At 57.1% G+C, this 15,379-nt stretch overlaps 2 protein-coding genes across 5 annotated transcripts in view; both read left to right on the top strand.

Moving 5' to 3' along the window:
• Nucleotides 1-7,018, top strand: part of SCN4A (sodium voltage-gated channel alpha subunit 4) — a 43,508-nt gene extending 36,490 nt beyond the window's left edge. For 2 of the 3 annotated variants that reach the window (XM_033091018.1, XM_033091020.1), the window contains 6 exons: nucleotides 542-820; nucleotides 1,093-1,146; nucleotides 1,407-1,544; nucleotides 2,011-2,115; nucleotides 2,726-2,996; nucleotides 3,841-5,904. In XM_033091018.1, coding sequence (XP_032946909.1) covers nucleotides 542-820; nucleotides 1,093-1,146; nucleotides 1,407-1,544; nucleotides 2,011-2,115; nucleotides 2,726-2,996; nucleotides 3,841-5,066 — 2,073 coding nt within the window. In that variant the 3' untranslated portion in view covers nucleotides 5,067-5,904. Of the gene's footprint in view, nucleotides 1-541; nucleotides 821-1,092; nucleotides 1,147-1,406; nucleotides 1,545-2,010; nucleotides 2,116-2,725; nucleotides 2,997-3,840 lie in introns of all 3 variants that reach the window. The other variant, XM_033091019.1, reaches the window with a different exon arrangement.
• Nucleotides 7,019-11,080: 4,062 nt separating this feature from the next.
• Nucleotides 11,081-14,595, top strand: CD79B (CD79b molecule). Of its 2 annotated transcripts, none has more exons than XM_033091459.1 (6): nucleotides 11,081-11,229; nucleotides 11,872-11,919; nucleotides 12,926-13,231; nucleotides 13,468-13,586; nucleotides 13,865-13,906; nucleotides 14,020-14,595. In XM_033091459.1, exons 1-6 carry the CDS (start codon nucleotides 11,163-11,165, stop codon nucleotides 14,116-14,118), a joined length of 681 nt encoding a protein of 226 aa, XP_032947350.1. In that variant the 5' UTR covers nucleotides 11,081-11,162; the 3' UTR covers nucleotides 14,119-14,595. The 2 variants fall into 2 exon arrangements, with proteins under 2 accessions (XP_032947350.1, XP_032947351.1); XM_033091460.1 differs by having other exon boundaries at nucleotides 11,088-11,229; nucleotides 11,875-11,919.
• Nucleotides 14,596-15,379: the final 784 nt, after the last annotated feature.

Below are 15,379 nucleotides of genomic sequence, written 5' to 3'. Positions count from 1 at the left end.
CCGATTCAGCCCAGCCTGAAATAGTGAGGTTGGCATGTGTAGCCAGGTCTGGTGGGGCACAGGGCTCCGGTCCCAGGGCCTTGCTGCTTTGCAGACCTGGTGGTTTCTTTTCTGTGCCTGTCTCTAATGCTCTGAGCAGATGAGCAGGAGGCCGGTCACGGGGGCTGAGTTTCCTATGGGGGCCGAGAAAAGAGTGTTTGTCTCCTGCCTGGTGACCCATGGCCAAGCTGCTTCCAGAGAAACCCAGCACCCCTACTCTGAGTTGATAGTTCCAGCCAAGCAGAGGCCCTCTCCAACCACCAGGCTGGCAGTCCCCAACCCTACTCTTTGCTTCCGCTAACCCCCGCCAAACACCTCCGCAGACTTCTCCCCGGGCCTGACTCATATTGGCCCTCCTCCAGGAAGGCTTCCCTGAGTAGCTATGCCCAGCCCTGCCTGGTCTCCTGGTTAGTGTAAGTGGGGAGCCATCTGCCAAGGAGACCATGTTTCGTCCATCTGCCTGGGAGAAGATCTGTCAATGAGCCTCTCTCTGGCCCCCCAGGTGGTGGTGAATGCCCTCCTGGGCGCCATCCCCTCCATCATGAACGTGCTACTCGTCTGCCTCATCTTTTGGCTCATCTTCAGCATCATGGGTGTCAACCTGTTTGCCGGCAAGTTCTACCACTGCATCAACACCACCACCTCCGAGCGGTTCGACATCTCTGAGATCAACAACAAGTCGGAGTGCGAGAGCCTGATGTACACGGGCCAGGTCCGCTGGGTCAATGTCAAAGTCAACTATGACAACGTGGGTCTAGGCTACCTCTCCCTCCTGCAGGTGGTAAGTGGGACCCCCTAGCCCTGTGGGAACTTGGGATGGAGGTGCCCCCCATCTCTCGTTGTACCTGAGCCCACTGCCACTCCTGGTTAGGGGGTTGCCCACCCTGCTTCCAGTGCTGTGGGACTCTGAAGTAGTGTCTAGACCTCTCTGGTCCCTATTGGATACATGCCCAGTGGGGCTCTGGGCAGGATCAGGCTGGGGCAGACGGGAACTCACGGATAATGGAGGCCGGGAGCAGCCTCCTCCCCTCACACCCAACCACACTCTCTCAGGCCACCTTCAAAGGCTGGATGGACATCATGTATGCAGCCGTGGACTCCCGGGAGGTGAGTGGGGGTTGCCGAGATGTGGTTGGTAAGCGAGCCAAGGGGGAGGACTCAGGCTGGAGGCACAATGGCACCTTCTGCCCATCCCTGACCCCCCCACCATACCACCTACTCAGGAGCCCCTGAGCCCCTGGGGTTGGAGAGGTCCATCTCTGGTCCCCAAGCCCCTCCTGCTCGCAGTGGGATGAGGAGCACAGAGCAGCCAGCGTGTGCCCCTCAGCCCGCACAGCGCAGCCCGTCCTGTCTTCTGGCCCCTGCAGAAGGAGGAACAGCCACAATACGAGGTGAACATCTATATGTACCTCTATTTCGTCATTTTCATCATCTTCGGATCCTTCTTCACCCTCAACCTCTTCATCGGTGTTATCATCGACAACTTCAACCAGCAGAAAAAGAAGATGAGTATCCAGCTCCACCTTCCCTGGGTCTCCCCATGCTGGGCCCCCTCCTCCCTTCCTTGGGTCACTCATCCCTTCATATTTCCAAAACACTGCCTCAGCACCTACCTTGCTGTCATTGGCAGCATGCTTGAAGCAGCAAACCTGGGTTTAGATCCCACTGGGCAGTCTTGAACACGTGACTTGGCCTCCCTGAACCTTGGTTTCCTTATCTATAAAATGAGGGTGATCCTACCTACCTCTCTGGGTCATTCTGAGGACCCAACAAGATACTGATTGAAAGTGGCCCAAAACAGGCTGCGAGGAAGCACTGGTCCCCTTCTCTGGCACCTCCTGGTCCCCTTTCCCCTTTCTACCTGGCCCCCTTGCTGGGGTAGGGGCTGCTTTAAGGATGGTACCTGAGGAGGGAGGTCCTGGAGGCAGAGAAGGGGGCCTCCCCAACCTTACGGGCCCCATCTCACTATACTTTGGAGGGAAAGACATCTTCATGACGGAGGAACAGAAGAAATACTATAATGCCATGAAGAAGCTTGGCTCCAAGAAGCCTCAGAAGCCAATTCCTCGGCCCCAGGTACCAGCCCTATGGGCCCCTCTCCTCGCAGTCTGTATGAAGCTCCTGCCTGGGGGTCGGGGGAAGGGGGACAAAATGCAGCCTGCACTCTGCCCACCAGACTGTGTCCCTGGCGTGAGGCTGGATCCACCTGCAGGGAGGCTGCATCGCCTGCCTGGAGGTTGCCTCTTTGTAACTGTACAAAGGCACTGGTGCACAAGAGGCAGCTGCCCACTAAACTCCAGGTGCTGGTTTACCCCTCACCTGGCCCAATAGTCCCCCAGTCTCCTCAGTTGGTGGCTTCTGTGGCAAGAGCTCCTAGAAGGGGGAGGAAGAGGATGGCCAGACACCCTCCTCAGTGAGCAATAGCTTTGGGGGAAGGGGAAGGGGCTGTTTGGGGAACTTGACAGGAGGAAGGAAGGGTCTCAGAGTGAGGAAGGATGCCCATTCACCCCACAAATGGTCTGGTCTGATGGGTCTGTCCCCCCTTTCCTGGCCAATGCCACCACAGGCCCTCACCTCTCTCTCTCTCTCTCTCCATCCTGTGTCTTCTACCTGTCTGTGTCCTGTGTGGGTCCCGACTGCCCCCATACCCACCCATGTGCGTCCCTGACTCCTTCCCTTGCTGCAGAACAAGATCCTGGGCAAGGTGTACGACTTTGTGACAAAGCAGATGTTCGACATCATGATCATGGTCCTCATCTGCCTCAACATGGTCACCATGATGGTGGAGACGGACGACCAGAGCCAGCTCAAGGTGGACATCCTGTACAACATCAACATGGTCTTTATCATCATCTTCACAGGAGAGTGTGTGCTCAAGATGCTGGCCCTGCGCCACTACTACTTCACTGTCGGCTGGAACATTTTCGATTTTGTAGTTGTCATCCTGTCCATTGTAGGTGAGCTTGGCTGGGCCGGGCTGAGTCATTCGGGAAGGCGGGTGCTCCCGTTGCCAGGTACACACACCTGCTAGGGCACCTGGCATGCTTGCACACATAGTCACACATACACACATACAAGTGCACCTGGCATTCACACTTAATGCACAAATGCACAGAAGTGTGGGCTCACAGGCCGCCTGTCATCGGCACACACGTGAATACACCTCCAGAAACATTCACCTGACCAGTAGGTACACACTCAGGTGGCCATGTGCTCAGTGGAAAACATTAAGAAGACTGTTCCAGTATCCCTACACACTGGAGAAGTGCACAGACATGCATGTACTTATGATAGGAGGTAGCGACTCTTTATTGAGCATTTACTATTTGCCTGACACTGCTATGCATTTGGTAGGCTTTAGCTCGCTAATTGTTCGTAACAATGCCATGAGGCAGGTATCACCTCCATTTTACAGATGAGGAAACTGAGTTGGAAACCTTAAGTGACATGCCCAGAGTCACACACGGAGCTGTCCTCTCTTTCTCCCTCCCTCCCTTTCTCACGATGGCATCTACAAACAGCCTTGAGAATGGACCTCACCCTAACCCCTTCAACTTCGGCACATCCCACCTCTGTCCAGCTGTGTCGGGGCAAAGATGTAGCCCCTGGTGCCCGAGACCCCTGGGAGAGCCTTCTCCAGTGGGTGAGGCCATTGGGGCTAAGTCCCAAGGGTTGAGCTCGTATTACCCCTTCTTGGGGAAGAGCATACCAGGCCGAGCCCTCTTAAGCCCCACACGCCCCCTACTCCCTAGCCCAGCCGCCCACTCTAGGGCAGCCATCCTCACTACTTCCTCCCTGCAGGCCTCGCACTCTCTGAGCTGATCCAGAAATACTTCGTGTCACCCACACTGTTCCGTGTTATCCGCCTGGCGCGGATCGGGCGCGTCCTGCGGCTTATTCGTGGAGCCAAAGGCATCCGGACGCTGCTCTTTGCCCTCATGATGTCTCTGCCTGCCCTCTTCAACATCGGCCTCCTCCTCTTCCTGGTTATGTTCATCTACTCCATCTTCGGCATGTCCAACTTCGCCTACGTCAAGAAGGAGTCAGGCATCGATGACATGTTCAACTTTGAGACCTTCGGCAACAGCATGATCTGCCTCTTTGAGATCACCACGTCCGCCGGCTGGGACGGGCTCCTCAACCCCATCCTCAACAGTGGGCCCCCCGACTGCGACCCCACCCTGGAGAACCCGGGCAGCCACGTCAAGGGCAACTGTGGCAACCCCTCCATCGGCATCTGCTTCTTCTGCAGCTACATCATTGTCTCCTTCCTCATTGTGGTCAACATGTACATCGCCATCATTCTGGAGAACTTCAACGTGGCCACCGAGGAGAGCAGTGAGCCCCTCGGCGAGGATGACTTTGAGATGTTCTACGAGACGTGGGAGAAGTTCGACCCCGACGCCACGCAGTTCATCGCCTATGAACGCCTCTCTGACTTCGTTGACACCCTGCAGGTGCCGCTGAGGATCCCCAAACCCAATAAGATCAAGCTCATCACGCTGGACTTGCCCATGGTGCCTGGCGACAAGATCCACTGCCTGGACATCCTCTTCGCCCTGACCAAGGAGGTCCTGGGTGACTCGGGGGAGATGGACGCCCTCAAGGAGACCATGGAGGAGAAGTTCATGGCTGCCAACCCCTCCAAGGTCTCCTATGAGCCCATCACCACCACCCTCAAGAGGAAGCACGAGGAGGTGTGCGCCATCAAGATCCAGAGGGCCTACCGCCGGCACCTGCTCCAGCGCTCGGTGAAGCAGGCGTCCTACATGTACCGCCACAGCCAGGACGACAGTGGGGATGGGGCCCCCGAGAAGGAGGGGCTGATCGCCACCGCCATGAGCAAGATGTACGGCCACGAGAACGAGGACAGTGGTGTGCAGGACAAGGGTGAGGAGAGGGGCTTGACAGGGGACGCTGGACCTGCTGTGGCGCTCACACACATCAGCCCCTCAGACACTGCCCTCCCTCCTGCCCCACCCCCAGGGCAGACAGTACGCCCGGGGGTCAAAGAGTCTCTGGTCTAGCAGGCAGCAGCGAGGTGAGCCTGGCAGAGCCCTGACGTTCCCCCAAAGTTGCCCTCTCGCTGAGGAAGCAGGGCTTTGAGTCTGGAACTGATCCAGCTCCCCGCTGGGGACAGGATGTTGCCATACTGGGGCTGACACCCAGGCTGGAGCACCTGCCTCCCCAGGCCATGAAAAATGGAAATTGCAATCTGAGGCTCCACACTGGGCCTGAGGCCCCTGCCTCCTGGATTTCACCTTCGAGTTGCTCTCACCTCCTCATGGGCCCTGCTGCCCCTCCTCTGGGCCCCGGGGGGAGGTCGCAAAATCAGAATGTCTGACCCTGACTTGGGGAGGAGCCAGCCTACAATGGAAGGATTGGCTGTCCTCCTGCCACCAGAGTCTTAAGCGTTGCTGGCGTCTCCCCAGGAAGTGGCTCAGGCCCCCCAGGCCCTCCTGGACAAAGATGTCTTAACCTCAGTGAAGCAGACACCTGATTCCGGGGCCTGCCAGCCCTCCCCAACTCGGATGCAGCTTCACCTGCCAGCTAGAGAATTTCCTGGAAAAGGGCAATGACACTGGTCTGAAATGAGTCCACCAGCTTCACTGGCCACTGGATCCCCATGCATCGGGCTGGGGTTGTGACCCCGACACCATTTCCTGATGTGTCCACTCTCCAGGCCTCCACGCCGCTGGCTGGCCCCTGGGGGAAGAGCACGATTGCCTTTTTTCTAGGAAGCGCAGATGGGGTACAGAGTATCGGTGCACTGGGGGCTCTTCTTGGCCTGAGTAACCAGACATGGGGTGGGGTCAGGGACCCCAGCACTCAGGAGGAAAAGTCTTGTCCTCTCCCTCTCTTCCTTGTTCATCCTTTGTTTCCCCTCAAAGTGATCCTCAGAATGTTAGGTTGAGTCCACGTTAGAGATTCCCCACTGAGCCATACATGGGCCCACCTGCTCGGGCCCAACCTTCCAACTTCCTGCTGCCTGGATAGTTGGGCGACACTCCGGCTGGCACGGCAGATCTGGGCAGGCAGTGCCAGGCCTCTGGTTCCCAGAGAACAGAGGCTGAGCTTGGGGTGAGAGACCTGCTCAGGGGTCACTGGATGTATTCACTTGTGTGTGCACCTGTGTGTATAGCTGTGTGTGTGTTCAAGTGTGTGAACCACTGTGTCCCATGATGCCTGCATATGCTTGTGTGTATGAGTATATTTGTGTAAATGTGTGTCAGTGTGCCCCTGTAGTGTCTGCCTGCTGTGTGTGTGTGTGTGTGTGTCTTCTGTGCAGGCCTGTCCATGGGAGTGTGCCTGTGCTGTGAGTGTGTGTACGAGTGTGAACACGTGTGGTAAAGTTGAGTCCCTGTTGGCCTTAGTTCCTCTTCTTTTTCTTCTTGTTTCTCGTGAACAGTTTGATTAAAACTCAGGAAGCAGCAAAACCTCCAAAACAACATGTGTGTGTGTGTTTGCGTGTGCACACACCCTTAGGCCAGAGCCCCCCTTTCCGTCTGCCCTGCTGTCTGGTCTCCTCACCACCCTGCCTGGATGGCCCTCTCTCTCACCCCCCGGGATTCCACTCTCCTCCCTCCCGCTGGTTCTCTGCATCACACCATTGCCCTGTCCTGCTCCCTGTCTCCTGCTGTGTCCTCTGTTGAAGGAGGCCTCACTCCTTCCATCTCTTCCTGTAGCAGTTGTGTCTCTTCCTTCAGAAGGTTCACCCTACAGGGGGGCAGCCTCCTCCCTGACCAGCACCCTGCCCACTGCCTTGCCCTCCTTGGGCCCTGGACTGGCATGGCCCCAAGAGCCTCAACATCTGTTGGACTGGATGTTCTTCACCAGACTGTCTCCAGCTTGTAAAGCCTCCCCCTGCCTGTGCCCCATCCCCACCTGCAGACCCACACCCATTTACAGCAGGTAGGAACTGGCCCAAGCCAGGCCCGCGGACAGGCTCCTTTGTACAGTTCTTATAATAAATCTCCCCCTGGTGCCTCTGACCTGTGGGCTTCTTCCTTCTGTGCCTCTGAGTATGGACGTCAAGGGGGGATGAGGGTAGCAAGAAGGAGGGCTGGTGGGGATTAGAACCAAGTGGGGAAGACTTGGGGAGTTTCTTGAGTGGGGTCAGGTAGGGCAGGATAAGGAGCGCCCCAACTCCTTCCTCTGGCCCAGTCTGGCTCTCTCCTGCCCCCCTCCAAAAGTGAGCTTGGACTCCAGCCTCTTAGCCAGAGTCCAAGAGGCCAGACGAGGCCAGGAGTCACATCCCTTCTTTCTTAACAGGCAGCATCACGTACTCTCCCCTCCCACGACAGTGCCCAGGAAATAGGGGCCTCCATCCCCAGGCCCTCGTCTCTGGAAGCCCCCTTCACTTTTCTGTGCCCCTGAGAGGCCCCAACTTTCCTGTGGGAAACATGGTGTGGCCCCTCCCTCTCCTCAGGGATACTATCCCCTCACCCCAGGACTCTGTCTCTGACCCTTGACCTCAGAGAGCCTGCGACAAAGAGTTATGTTACGTAGTGAGCTCGGTCCATAATCCCAGTGGGTGAAATACAATTTTATATATAATTTTGTTTCCTACAACTTGATTTCTGACTCCCAGGGCTGTATTCCTCCAAACTAGAAAACAGCCTTTTTCAGGATTTCTGCACCCCCTTATCCTGTGTCCTGAGGTTACATGGCGCCCATGGGAACTGGGGAGGGATACCCACAGACTGCCTTAACATCCCTCAGCCACATCCCTAGTCACGTCCCCCGGGCCCTCGTCACCTGCTGATGGGAGGAATCCAACATCCTTGCAGGGATCTCTCAGCCCCTGTTCAGGTGCTGACCTCCCTCCTTGAGGTCGTGGCTTTTTCTCACTTTAAGTTTCTCCAAACCGCCCCTGGCACCTTCTCTCGCCCAAAGGACAGGAGAGCTTGCAGGGTGCTCCAGCCCAACTTTCCCCTGAGACTTGAAGGGCAGAAGAAAAAAGGTAAAACACTAAGAAACATAGACAACAGAGGCCAATGCTTCAGAATCATCCCCCTACTCCCCAGTTAGCAATGCTACTCGTCCGTTTGAGGGTGAGTTGTGTTTCCAGGTACCTTACCAAGCCCTGCAGGTAACGGATTTCCTTCCAGGCTCACAACTGCCCTATGGAGAACGTATTATTACAATTACTTCTATTTTACATAAATGAGGAAATCTGGTCTCTGAGAGGTTACGAATGCCTGTGTGAGGCAGGGAAATTCTGCTTTGTGAGACACTGTCCCTCCCACTGCAGGCCCTTTAGCGCCCCTGGCCCATGAATGCCAGTAGCACCGATGTGTCCTTGTGACCTTCAAAATGGCCCTGGCGCATTTCCAAATACTGCCCGAGTGGAGCAGGACCACCCCTCGTTGAGACCCACCAGGTAACTTGAGGAAACTTTCTGGCTGGTACACAGCAGAGCCAGGATTCAAACCTGCATCCTTTTTAGCCAGCATGCCTCCTCCCAGGAACAGAACCAACAGCCCAGGAATATAAACATCACCTGAGGTGGAGCCAGTAAGAGTGGACTGGGGGAGGAGCAGAGGTCTGAGCCCTTCTTTCCAAATGGAGCTTCTACCCTCTCCCATCCTTCCCAGGGTTGCTGGGGGTCCCTGCTGTCTTGCTACCCCAAACACCTGTGCCCTTTGTCCCCTCTACCCACACCCCCATCTCTTGTTTTGATGCTGCCTTCCTGGAAAGGTGGAGTAGAGGCTGCCAGATGTCGGCGTGTGCAGCCCAGGGTAGCCAGGGGCAGAGGTGGGAGTGGGCTAAGGAGGCCTCATGTTCCGGGAAAGAAAAGGCGTCATGAATCCCGGACAGAGCTTGGTACTGTTGTCACCACAGAGGGAACAGCATGGCCCCAACTATGACAAATAACCCTGCACTCGGTGGGGCCCTTCTACCCCCACCCCCTCCTGAAAGCAGATCCCTGCCTGCCATGAATGGGAATGAGTCCAAAGGACACATCTGCGTCCCTTCCCTGTCCCCGGGGTGGGGGTGTGTGTGGTAGTGTGTGTGTGGAGAATGCCAACTCCCCTCCCTAGCCTCCGTGCCCCCCATATTCACCCTGGGCCCCAGGACCAGCTTCCGAGCAGGCCCCGTGCCACACGGCCCAGGCAATACACCTGTGTGAGCATACACGTGCACACATACACTTGTGTGCCCCAAGCCTTAGCCTTCCCCAATTCTCCCAACTTTGTGGGGGACATGAGCCCCAAAGCTAACGAAGGCCTAAATCACCAAGAGGTACTTAGTTAAAGAGACCCCTAGATTTTTCCCTCATTCTGCTGGGGCATGTCCAAACACCCCCACCTGTACCCAGGGCCTGTGGTCCCCAAGCTGACCTCAGGTGATGTTTATAATCCTGGGCTGTTTGTTCTGTGAACTGAACATCTGACACCTTTTCAGGGAAATGTTTTTTCATTTGGAACATCTGGAAACTGCAAGAACATCTGGGGCTGCCGGGAACAAGCTGCTCCTTGGATAAAACCTTAACCCTCCTGTACCCGCTCTTTGCAGCACCGATCCTGACCTGCGCTCCTGTGGGACGGCCCCCACTGTGCCAGGTGAGGCCTATGCCCAGGGCTGAGGGGGCAGCACCCAGACCTCTGCCTTCCTCACTGCCAGCCCTGGCCTGGGAGACAGGCCCACGTCCACCTAAACCCAAACAGACCCACAAGCAGCACAGGCGGTTTGAAAACTGGAGGGTAGTAGGGAAAATGAGAGGTAGGCAGACGACACATAGAATTTAGCATCTTTCCTTCCCTCCTGGGGGTCGAAAGAATAGAGAGAGGGGACGAGAGAGAGAGAAGAGGCTGCTAGGAAACCTAAAACTCAGAGTGGGCTCGGCTGCACATATGCAAGCCTGCTATGTGCAGCTGTGCAGGTTGTGCACTGCACAAGGGCCCCACCACCACCACTAAGGAGAAAAGGTTGTGTCTGACCCAGGAGCAGGGGCACAAAGTTGAGCTTAGACAAGCTCCTGATCACTATGTTTCCATCCACCCGGCTGACTGGCGAGATAAAGCCAAAGAGCCTTTTAGTTTCAGAACCTGGAGGCTCCCCAACCCTAGCTTCCTGTCCCCCACCCAAAGACACTTAGAGCTATGGACATTTCAATGCCCTGGGAGTGCCCTGATTGCTGCGGGTTTTCTCTACGCCATGGGTGTCCAAACTGCAGCCCGCGGGCCAACTGCGGCCCATGATCCATTGTTAATTGGCCCGCAGCAAATTCCAAAAATATATTCAGTTTACTTAAATAAACCAGGTGAGGCAATACGTACTTCACCTCGAGTGAGTGGCCCGGCTGTTTGTGTATTTTACCGTATATGGCCCTTGGTGAAAAACGTTGAAAAAAGTTTGGACACCCCTGCTCTAAGCCATCTCCACCTAAGGCCACTCCCCAACAGCTCCCAGCAAACTCCCACCAAGTGCGGGAGGGAGGCCTCTCACCAGAGCCTGGACCAAATCTTTTTCCAAGTGGCTGCTACACTTGACCTGCTCTTGCTCAAGAACTTCTGGGGCTCCTTTACTCCATAGGGTCAAATTTCCATCAATCCCTGACATGGCTGCCTGCACTCCAGACAAGAGGCTGTACTTTGGGCCCCTCCGGGTGCCTGGCCTCAGCCCATAGCTGCCCCTCCCCCAAAGGCCCCCCCACACCATCCTTCCTTGGTGTTCCTCTTCCTGCAGGGTGCAGGCTGGTCCAAGGCAGAGGGGCCATACTCAAGTTCATCTAAGCACCTGCAAATCTAGACTTGGGGATGAGAGGCTGGCAGGCCCCGCGGCATCAGTGGGGTGGGGACACCTGGAGGAAAGCACAGGCTGCCTTGAGAGGACTCAGAGGTCCCTGCCCCCCAGGGGTGTCCACCGTGGACCTGAACTGTGGTGCCCAAGCTGGGGTGACTTTTGAGTCTGAGCAGCACAGCTGACAAAAGAGCCCGCCCTTCCCCAGGGTCCCTAGAGATCTGGTGCCTCCCCTGGGTCCTGATTTGCATGACAGGAAGGGGCCTGATGGGGAAGGGGCGGGGAGGGGACAGGCTACAGCCCAGACAGTTACACATTTTCCCCCTAGGAGCCTTGGTTGTCATCACGGGCTTGGGCTCAGAGACGGAGTGGTGACCATGGCCAGGCTGGCTCTGTCTCCTGTGCCCAGCAACTGGCTGGTGGTATTGCTGCTGCTTCTTTCAGGTACAGCATCTGATGAGACCTGTCGGTTTCACTCTGTTTCTCTGTTTCCACTGGTGCTGTCTCCTGCTCTCTCCAGCCTCCTCCTGTCTGTCACGCTTTCCACCTCCAGTCTCTCTCTGACTGCCCTGGTCTGTGGGTATCAGCCATGTGAATGGGCTCAGGGATCTGAGGCCCCGCCTCCTTTCCCGCCTGGAAGTGTCAAGCTGAGCTAGGCACGAGGGGTTGGTGGCCCTGACCACGGAAGAGCCAGAACAGGGGGGAAGAGAGGAGAGAATGTGCTTCACCCCCAAGCCCAGGAGGGCACTACGTGGGGGAGGCAGGGGAGAGGCTGATCCCAGTCAGACCCTGGGACATACATGTTCCAGTAGTGGTTTCTTCCGAAGCTGGGAGAGGCCTCCAGGTGTGACTTCCTTCCTGTCTCATCCAGAGGCCTGCTCAAGGCAGAAGGGGGGTTGGGAGACAGATCTTCTAGGGACCCGTTCCAGTCCTGTCTGGAGCGGGGCTGGGAAGGGCTGAGGGGTCTAGAAGCTGCTGCGGGGAGGAGAAAGTGGGTGTGGGAATGCGGAGGGAGGGTTGCAGGGGTAGAGCAGCCAGCTCTGCCGGGAGGTCCTGACCTTGCCCCACCCACTTCCTCCCAACCAGCAGGTGAGCCGGCAGCCCAAACAGTGGACCAGTTAGTGGATTCTGAAGGTCAGCAACTTCCCCTGCCCTTTCTGGGGGTAAGGATGCCTGTGTCCACCACCAGTTACTGTCCCTATGGTCGCCCTGTGCTCTCATCCCCCTGGGTCTCCTCACCCAGAACCCAAATCCCTAGGCCTCCTTAGGGTCTCCTTCTCCAAGGCCTGGCTCCAAACCCCCCACCTTCCCACCCCTGCAGCCACCACCAGTTGTGATCCTCATTAGACACAAGTGCTCCAGTCCCAGCAACTGGGGGATTGGGCTAAACCCCTGCCCCCAGTCTGTCTGAGGTGGGACCAAAGAGAACCCAACCCCCTGAAGACTCAGGCCAAGTCTGTCAAGTTGGGGAGTCGGGCTCAGCCCCAGGAGGTATCTTAGGGGCTCTGACAGGCTGCAGAGGCTCAGGGGTTGCTAGGGGGCCACTTGCTGGGAACAGTGAGGCAAGAGGGAGGCTTCTTGGAGCAGGTGGGTGGGGAAAGCGTGCCAAGCTGAGAAAGAAGATTTAGGAATAAAACATGGACCAGGTCCACGCAGTGGCGGGGTGGAGGGGGGTGAAGGAGGAAAGAGGGGCAGGGGAGTGACGCAGAGGGCCCCAATTGCCAGGCTAAGGATTTGTGGAGAGCTCCTGAGGATTTCAGACAAGTGCAAGGCAGCCAGGACAGGGAGAGGTGGCTGCACCAGACCAGTTAGGAAGCTGTCCTCTGAGCCTCTAGGCTCTGGAGAATGAGGCCTGAATCAGGCTGCTATAAGGGGACGGAGAGGAATTGGAAGGTTCCAGGGCCCTTCTAAAGGAAAATCAAATCTCAGGAAGGGGCAGGGTCTGGTGGTTTGGCCTGTGGCTTCTCACGTGGCTTGGCTCCCCCACACCTCTGCCTCATGAGGGTCCCACACCCTGAGAAGCAAGGACAGACCAGGGGGCTGAGCCAGGGGTATATGCCACCAGGGCGGGGACCCATGGCTGGGCTGGCCATCAGGAAGACACTGAGCGGGATTTTGATTCTGGCCTTGGTGCCCGCAGGAAGCTCTTGTTCCCAGGTCTGGCAGTACCCACGTTTCATAGCCAAGAAACGCAACTCCATGGTGAAAATAAGGTGCGAAGCAAAGGTTTCAGGCGACGTGACCTGGCTCTGGATGCAGGATAAGGACTCGACGCCCAAGCCACTGCACCTGGAAGAGGGGCACATCATACAGAACCAGACCGGGTCTAATGCCACCCTCATCATTCAAGACATCCAGTTTCAGGACAATGGCATCTACTTCTGTCAGATTGAGTGCTTGGAAAAACAATTTGAGAGGGGCTGTGGCACCGAACTTCGAGTCTTGGGTGGGTTTGGGGCCTGCCCTCCAGCCAGGGAGGGGAGCGGGAGTGGATGGGGCCACGGGGTATTCATGGAGCCATCCACACCCCACCCCACCCCAGCCTGCCACCAGTGAGGGGGCCACATTGTGGAGGTGGCCGTGGCCCTAGACCCCCCAAGAGAGCCGCTGAGAAGAACTTCCTCAGGTGTGCAGGCCCAAGAGGGGGCTCAGCCTCACCCTCCCTGTCCCCCCTCCACCCAGGGTTCAGCACCTGGGCACAGTTGAAGCGGCGGAACACACTGAAAGATGGCATCATCATGATCCAGACCCTACTCATCATCCTCTTCATCATCGTGCCCATCTTCCTGCTATTGGACAAGGTGACCTCGGGGGGCAGGGGGGCAGCCACAGGGCAGGCCAGACACGAGCAGGGTCTCCACCTCCCCAGCCTCAGAGCCTGCCCCTCGACTCCCTGTTCAATCACTCCTTCCTTCATTCAGTTGTCCTTGCAGAGCGTACCTTCCCCGCTAACGCCTGACGCCTCACCCCTCACCCCAGGCCAGTCTCCCTGGCCCTCCCTGGCCCTCCCCGGCCTGGCCAGGCGGTGGATGGGGTAGGGGAAGCTAACATCTCTGCTCTCCATCTCTTGCCCCACCAGGATGACAGCAAGGCTGGAATGGAGGAAGATCACACCTACGAGGTAAGGAGCAGGGTGGACCCCACAGCTCTGAGCCCTGTGGGGACGGTCAGCAGCAGCACCTGTGGGTGTGGTTGGGGAGTGGCCAACGCCTGAGCTCCATTCCATGTCTCTAGGGCCTGAACATTGACCAGACGGCCACCTACGAGGACATAGTGACTCTGCGGACTGGGGAGGTGAAGTGGTCAGTGGGTGAGCACCCAGGCCAGGAGTGAGAGGCCCGCCCTCCCCATGCCCCTGGGCACAGCCTGTTGTGCCCTCAGTGACTGTTTCAGAGCCACCTGGCTCCCAGTCCATCCCCTTTTCCCTGGACCCCCTGTTGGCCTCCAAACCTGGCCCACCAGATCCGCCTGCCCCTCCAGCCCCTGGTCCCCAGCTCTTGCCAAAGGGACTGGAGTGGAAAGGCCACAGGGCAGTGATTTGGAGCAGGGAGTTCTCTGGGGATAGACTGGACCCAGCCTTCTGGGGTGCTATGTGGGGATCCACCCCACGTTCAAGACGGAGAAGGCAGAGACTTGTCTGGAACCTACAAAGGTTCCTGTGAAGCCTGCGAAGGGCCGTGGCCCTGCCCTCCTTGGCCACAGATGGGCCACTGAGAGCTTCATCCTTCTCCCACCCTCTCCCACCTCAGGGGGGTCCTAGCCTTGAGACCATTCTCCCATGGAATAAACAATATGTCTTGAGAAACCACACCCAGGCTTGTGACATCTATGGGTATGGGGTGGATATGAGTATCTGTTTGAGCACAAATGTTTGGGCACCTATGGGCCCATGGGGCGTGGGAGGGGACAACTCCATGGGGCTCATGGACATCTCCTGGGCTCACTTGTCACTTCTCTCTGAAGGTCCAGTTGGAACCTGTAGTCATGTCTTCCTTTCTTACCCTGCTCCGACCCTCGCTGGACCCTGAAGGCGCTTACCCTCCCCCATCCATCCCAATCCTACTATCTTTCAAGGTCTTCCACGTATGGGACGCCTTCGCAAAGCGCCCCAGTCCCTATTGGGACCCCAGCCTCTGCGGCTCTGGCTTAGCTATAGCCTTGTGTTGCTCTTGCTGGCCTTCTTCTCCAGTTAAACCAGAAGCTGCCTGCGGGCAGGGGTTCCCCTGCCTCTACTACACCTGCCACGCCCTGCCCGCCCCCCCCAAGCCTGGAAACTGTTGTTGTTGTTTGACCCAAAACCGTGTGAGAGACTCCTAAAGAGGGAGGCTTTGCGGTGGGGAACTTTAGGAGATGGTGATCTTTAGTCAGGTGACCCCTTCACTTTTCAGTCATCACATCAGAAGCCCCCGAGGGTTACAAGGTCACCACAAAATGGTCCCTAGGGCCCTACAAATTCGGGCCCCAACCTGCCAGCTGCTGGAGTGACTAGGAGCAGCTCACACCTGAGAGCTCAAGCGCAGTTCACCTCCTGGTGCAAAGCCAGGCTGTGCTCTACTTCCTGTTGACCTTGGGGGGACCCCCAAACACCTCTTTG

Source organism: Rhinolophus ferrumequinum, chromosome 21 (genome assembly GCF_004115265.2).
Source record: "Rhinolophus ferrumequinum isolate MPI-CBG mRhiFer1 chromosome 21, mRhiFer1_v1.p, whole genome shotgun sequence".
Classification (NCBI taxonomy): Eukaryota; Metazoa; Chordata; class Mammalia; order Chiroptera; family Rhinolophidae; genus Rhinolophus; species Rhinolophus ferrumequinum.
This window is presented reverse-complemented; position numbering and strand designations above follow the sequence as displayed.